The 7,073-nt window shown below is 41.1% G+C and overlaps 1 protein-coding gene across 1 annotated transcript; it reads left to right on the top strand.

Moving 5' to 3' along the window:
* Nucleotides 1-1,616: 1,616 nt before the first annotated feature.
* Nucleotides 1,617-4,630, top strand: LOC148021312 (cysteine-rich receptor-like protein kinase 2). Its single transcript, XM_087699191.1, has 6 exons — nucleotides 1,617-2,836; nucleotides 2,968-3,101; nucleotides 3,184-3,394; nucleotides 3,470-3,722; nucleotides 3,819-3,969; nucleotides 4,068-4,630. The coding sequence occupies exons 1-6, from the start codon at nucleotides 1,810-1,812 to the stop codon at nucleotides 4,323-4,325; spliced, it is 2,034 nt and encodes a 677-aa protein (XP_087555317.1). The 5' UTR covers nucleotides 1,617-1,809; the 3' UTR covers nucleotides 4,326-4,630.
* Nucleotides 4,631-7,073: the final 2,443 nt, after the last annotated feature.

Below are 7,073 nucleotides of genomic sequence, written 5' to 3'. Positions count from 1 at the left end.
AGGAAGATCGGCATATATCTCCAAATTTTCATCAATCTTCTTTGGAGGTGAAGGAGATTTATGATCATCAGAATTAGTAGACTCACAAAGCAAGTAAGGAAATGCACTAAGCAAAGACTGTGTATCATCTGAAACATCTGACGACCATGTGCTACCCATAGTCTTCTCATCAAATATAGCATCACGACTAATGATAACCTTTTGAGTAGAAGGATCATAAAATTTGTAACCTTTGGAATGATCTGAATAACCAAGAAAAATAACCTTCAAACCTAGAGGATCCAACTTATGTCGAGTGTCCTTGGGCACATGAATATAAGCAATGCAGCCAAATGTGTGAAAGTGAGAGACTGAAGGTGTCTTCCCTGTCCATATTGTTATAAACGACTTTTAGAAGTGCTTCAGTCCAAAACTTTCGAGACAAACTAGAGTGTATAAGCATGCAACGTATAGCATTAAGAATTATGCGATTTTTGAGCTCAGCAACACCATTTTGCTGAGGAGAATAAGGAACTGTAAACTCATGATGAATACCTTGATTCTTACAGAAGTCATCAAATAGATTGGATACATATTCACCACCATTGTCACTGCGAAGAGTCTTTATAGAGAATCCAATTTGAAGCTCCACACTTATCTTGTATTGTTTAAATAAAGATAAAGCCTCAGAGTTGGGGAAGGAGAGAGTGAAGTGCTCAATTTGCACTTCATTGAACATGCCAACTACCATTCAAAAGCAAGCATTGGCTATCCATAATGCCTCCGAGTCGCATAAGTTAGCAATTCAGTGCAAAAGCTTTATGTCTGGTTAAAATGTAAAGCATATTGAAAAGCATGTGGAACTTATGGTAGACAATGAGAAGTGTAGAATTATTAGTGTTATACAAATCATGTATAGGGTTGCCATAAAGGACAATAATTTTAACTTCAATATAATCCTTGATTTTAAAGTGCATATGTCATGTTTAATTGCATGCACGATTTGCATCTAAATCTAGTTTGTGTTATACATAGACTGGTTATTTCCTTTGACTTTTTTAATACATGTTGTCAAAAATATGACTTTCTACTTTACTTACATATTCAAATGCTATAATGTAGTGCTTATCAACATGCTTCAATTTTTTAATACATAGTATGTAGTACTTTTAGAAGCATTATTTCTTATTTGTACGATATCTAAGCAATTTAAAATAGTTTAAGCTTCAAATCAATTTTTAAAATTGATTTCATTATGGAAAGTCTCAATTGAATATATAATCTAATCCAACTTTACTTGTGTTATATGTGGATTCGACTATTCTACTCTTATACTACAATATATGAGAGTTGAAGTAAACTATTAAAAAACATCCTTCAACTTAGAAATGCTCATAAAAAATGTACTTATCTAATGAAGGTTATTCCATATTTTTAGCATCATTTTTGAAGTGCAAACTCAGTTTTGCCCTTCAAAAAGAAAAGACATGGTACCCTTCAAATTTGAGGGCTGATGGGCTATGCCCGAAGTGCAAAAAGGAACTAGAATCAATTCCACATTTATTCATGAAATGGAGTCGTAATGCTAATATTCTTGATCTTTTGTAGGTTGTACTGTTGGTTTTAAAAATGAAATTTTGCGTCCTATGCTTTGAAGTTTGCTTTGAAGACTCTGGAGACTCGAGAGTAGACGCTTGATCCAGTAGGATGTTTGATGTCCATCGAATATGCAAGGAATTCAGGCACCCTGGCCACAGAGGCCATTCTTGTCAAGTCAACAAACAAGTCGTAGGAAACCCATTCCACTCCATGAAAGTTCCGTGATCGTCTATGGCAGGAGCACTGCAGCATGGCTGGCCGGGATCGGTGCTCCTCCTGTTTGTTCTTGTTCTGTGCTGTTGTTCCAGGCAATTCACGCTACAAGCTCAGTCAGCTCTTACGGATTGGGTCTACGGGCTCTGCAACACGGCCAGTTTCGCGAGCAACAGCACGTTCGCGGTTAACCTCAACGAAGTGATGGGCGCGCTGCGGCAGGACTCGTCGACGTCTCTCTATGGGAACCACTCAGTGACATCCGCTTCGTCAAACGTGTCGGATGTGTATGGGATGTACCAGTGCAGGGGCGACGTCTCTCCGGCGCAGTGCCGCTACTGCGTGTCGACGATCTTGGCTTCGGCCTCCTGCGGGCCGACCATAGGCATGCGCATCCTTCTGCAGGGCTGCTACCTGCGCTACGAGCACTCCAACTTCCTGGTCGGCCCCGACATCGGGCTCGTGACAAATAACTGCTCCCCCACGTCCTACAACAGCAGCTCCCGCTCCGGTCAGCTCTACAGCGCTAATCTTCGCGCCGCCCTCAACCTCACCTCCCGGGAGGCCCCCTCCCATTCCGGCCGCTTCTGGGCCGCCACACGTGGCAGCGGCCAGACCACCGCCTACGCACTCGCGCAGTGCGTGGGCTACATCTCCCCCTCCCAGTGCGCCTCCTGCCTCTCTCAGTTCTCCGGTTTCTGCAACAACTCCCTCGACGGCGAGGTCTACTTCGTCACCTGCTACTACCTCTTCTCCAACAGCCCCATAGTCCTCTTCAACGCCTCGTCTACTGCCGTAGCGCCTAATGCATCCGTATCCCCTGCGCCTTCCCCAGCTAATACCACAGCCCTCTCTCCGGCACCTTCTCCCCCGCCAGCAGCTTTATTGTTCAATCAGCCAAAGAAGAAAACGTCTTCCACCTCCGTTCCTGTCGTGGTGGGAAGTACTGTAGCGGGCGTGCTCGTCCTCGCTGCTGCTGTGGCTGCGGCCGTCCTCCTTTTCCGGAAACGCCGAGTCCGAAACCAGGTCACAGTTGTAACTCGAGGTAAGGCGCTGCAGCTCCTGCAGACGTCTTTCCGACAACAAGCTATAGATACTTTCTCGAGTGTGTACATATGAAATTTGTATTCCTAATTTATATTCTATTGAGCTATAGATACTTTGTCGAGTGTGCAGACAAGTCTTCGAGCCTGCCTTACCGCTTCCAGCAGGGAGCAACAAAATTCACTCTTGATGAGCTCCGACAGGCAACAGGCGACTTCGATCCGAAGAACAAGCTAGGGGAGGGAGGATTCGGCCCTGTTTACAAGGTGCTTCTCTCTCTCTCTCATGTTCTGGCCGATATATAAATTATAATAGCCTCTCACGCTATGCTGTTAATGTTGTGCCCAGGGACGCCTCACTTCCGGGCAGGAGGTTGCCATCAAGACGCTCTCTGCCGAGAGCCATCAGGGCGCATCACAGTTCCTCTCTGAGGTCAACCTCATCACCACTGTCCAGCATCGGAACCTCATCCAACTGCTGGGATGCTGTGTGGAAGGCTCACAACGCCTGCTCGTCTACGAGTATCTCCCGAACTGCAGCTTAGACTTGTTCATATTCGGTAAATCCTCTCAATCCTTGTCCCGCTTTAGTTCTTTGGATACATACAATTGAAAATTTTTTACATGCGGAGTAGGCACACTTGCCCATGCAGGCTCAGATCCACCACGGAAGTTAGAATGGAGAACTCGGTTCGACATCATCGCGGGCATAGCCCGGGGCCTGTCTTATCTCCATGAAGATTCCCACGTCAAGATCGTGCACAGAGACATCAAAGCCAGCAACATCCTTCTAGACAGCAATTTCAGCCCCAAAATTGCTGATTTCGGCCTGGCAAGATTCTTCTCGGACGATGTCACTCACGTCATTACAACTGTCGCCGGAACCCGGTGAGCTATTACCCTCTTCCCTCTTCTTTTCAATTCTACCTCGTTGTTGTTTGTGCAGAGAAGGCTTACTTATTTATATGTTTCCCATTGAGAAAGGGGCTATGTGGCACCTGAGTACGCCATTGGCGGACAGCTCACGGAGAAGGCAGATGTTTACAGCTTCGGTGTACTTGTGCTGGAGATCGTGACTGGAAGAAGGATCATAGATCAGACCTTGCTGCCGGAGAAGCAGCATTTGCTCGAATGGGTAATGGGAATCCTTGCCTGTTAAATCGGATGGATTTCTGGTATTTAATTTGTATGGCATCGTCATGGATCTTTGATGATGACGATGATGAGTTGCAGGCATGGGCGGTGTTTGAAAGGAGACAACATCACGAGTTATTGGATCGGAAGATGGGCAAGTCCGGCATCGAGAATGCAGATCAGGTAGTTCGCGTGGTGCATGTGGCTCTTCTGTGCATACAAACTGTGCCAAACGTCCGTCCCAGCATGTCTGAGGTAGGCTCTATGTTGCTCGGCCAGTCTGAGTTGCTGTCCTTGCCTTCGAAGCCCACCATCCCCGGCTTTGAAGCCTACCCGACAACATCCAGTTCATCATAAGCAGCAAAATATTGTGCCACCATGGCGTTCCCACCTTAGCATATGCGATCTGCCTTTTATTTTGAAGGCCTCAAAGCCAACTTTTATTTTGAAGGTCTTACAAGATCTCCCTTTTCTATGTAAAGATATATGACTCTCTTTGATTTGAAATGTTGGCCAACTTTTATTTGGAAAATCTTACAATATCTCCCTTTTCTATTTAAAGAGATATAACCCCCTTTCATTTGAAGGGTTACATATCTCTAACCTTCCTAAAAAGATGTAACCTCCTTTGAAGTAAGACACAAACTATGCTTAACTTGCTCTAGTGGCAGAATTAACGCGTAAATTCCACAAGCCACACCATTATTGCACATAGTAGTCCTTGCATGGTGCCTCACATACACATACTTACGAACTACACAAATGTTTCTACACATGTACATGACAATCATAGACATACACACATGTATGCACACCTACATAAAGGTACATAGATACACATGCATGTTATACACAAATATGCACGCAAGCAATGTCCTAAGGTATACACACCTATGAAACACACAAATGTGCAAACACACACACACAAACACTTGCATGCATACATGCACACTTATACATGTGCACACACACACACAAATGATACCAAAATTACACAAATGCATACACTTTTTAATGCACATATATATAAGCACATGTATACAATCTCACATACAAACATACTTATTTACGAGAGAGAGAGAGAGAGAGAGAGAGAGAGAGAGAGAGTCAAGTTTGAGATAGAATTTTCAAATTGAAACTTGAGAGTCTTTCTCTCCCTTTTTCTATTTATTCAATAGTTACTCTTTCCCTATTCCTTTTGTGATGAGAACATATGAGATGGTTCTATCAAAAGTTGAATATGTACATGTGTTGTTATGTCTCTTTCTCTCTTCTTATATTTTGTTCACTTAAGAGTTATCTTTTTCTCACTTATTTATTTGAACGAGCATACAAGATGATTCTTTAATGGTGTGGTGTATATGTGTGCACACATGAACACACAATATTTTTTTTAAAAGAACATATGAGATAATTTTTAAATGATGTGTTGTGTATGTGTGCACACATGAATACACACACATAGACACGCACAAAACACAAATATGTAGACCCATGCATATATACATGCCGTACAAGGACACATGCATACATTTACATATACACATGTATATATACATACACAAGCATACATACTCAAAACACACATAGACTTATATGAAATGTACAAATATGTACATATATCCATGTCTATGCACAAATACATACATATACATACATATGTGTAGATGTGAATACAGAGACATCCACAAACACAAGCATTTTGATTATTTCTATAAAATGGAAATATTTAGGCATATCACCATGGTTGTGATCATAAAAATAGAGGAAACTCATGAAATAAATTTAGAGACTTATAATTAGTTATAGGTAATGAAATTTGCAAATCGATTTTTCTAATGCTAAATGGCCTATTATGGAGTAGCATGTCGCGGCGAACAGTAGTGGATAGAGAAAATCCCCTATTGAGCCAATCAACTTCATAGCTTTTTAACACTAGTAAGGATATGTGGTGCCTTAACTAGACCCGAGCTATCAAAAAATGGCCCTTGCTAGTGGCCAATATGTTTCATGTCATTATGGGCCCCTATTCTACTATTGACCCACGTAACCTAAACATTTCCAGATGCAAACATGTACGCATGCACATATATATATATATATATGAGATAATTTTTTTTTAAAGAACATATGAGATAATTTTTAAATGATGTGTTGTGTATGTGTGCACACATGAATACACACACATAGACACGCACAAAACACAAATATGTAGACACATGCATATATACATGCCATACAAGGACACATGCATACATTTACATATACACATGTATATATACGTACACAAGCATACATACTCAAAACACACATAGACTTATATGAAATGTACAAATATGTGAAGATATCCATGTCTATGCACAAATACATACATATACATACATATGTGTAGATGTGAATACAGAGACATCCACAAACACAAGCATTTTGATTATTTCTATGAAACGGAAATATTTAGGCATATCACCATGGTTGTGATCATAAAAATAGAGGAAACTCATGAAATAAATTTAGAGACTTATAATTAGTAATAGGTAATGAAATTTGCAAATTGATTTTTCTAATGCTAAATGGCCTATTATGGAGTAGCATGTCGCGGCGAACAGCAGTGGATAGAGAAAATCCCCTATTGAGCCAATCAACTTCATAGCTTTTTAACACTAGTAAGGATATGTGGTGCCTTAACTAGACCCGAGCTATAAAAAAATGGCCCTTGCTAGTGGCCAATATGTTTCATGTCATTATGGGCCCCTATTCTACTATTGACCCACGTAACCTACACATTTCCAGATGCAAACATGTACGCATGCATATATCACCACAATGACAATTACTCCCTATAGAACAAATATATATACATAAATGGTTATTAGGATTGTATCCAAATATAGAGGATGAAAGCAAGGATATGTACTTATATGTAAATTCACATGGTGGCATTGTATTAGCAAGAATATCAATCTATGAGTCGATATAGTTTGTGGTAATCAAATGTACATACAATTTGTATGGGATTAGCCACTTTCATGTGTTATTTTATCCTAACTAGTGTGAAAATCACCAAACTTATAGCACTACCTCATGCTTAGCATCGATGATTTGCAT

This window comes from Lygodium microphyllum, chromosome 18, assembly GCF_053477565.2.
Source record: "Lygodium microphyllum isolate KBCC chromosome 18, Lygodium_microphyllum_v1.1.10, whole genome shotgun sequence".
Classification (NCBI taxonomy): domain Eukaryota; kingdom Viridiplantae; phylum Streptophyta; class Polypodiopsida; order Schizaeales; family Lygodiaceae; genus Lygodium; species Lygodium microphyllum.
The sequence above is the reverse complement of the archived record's forward strand: the minus strand, read 5'-3'. Positions and strand labels throughout refer to the sequence as shown.

Excerpts from the sequence above, each read along its gene's own strand:
- LOC148021312 (XM_087699191.1), top strand. The coding sequence starts at position 1,810 with ATGGCAGGAGCACTGCAGCATGGCTGGCCGGGATCGGTGCTCCTCCTG. Across the intron at positions 3,102-3,183 it reads GATTCGGCCCTGTTTACAAG|GGACGCCTCACTTCCGGGCA; the intron begins GTGCTTCTCTCT and ends TGTTGTGCCCAG. Across the intron at positions 3,395-3,469 it reads CTTAGACTTGTTCATATTCG|GCACACTTGCCCATGCAGGC; the intron begins GTAAATCCTCTC and ends CATGCGGAGTAG.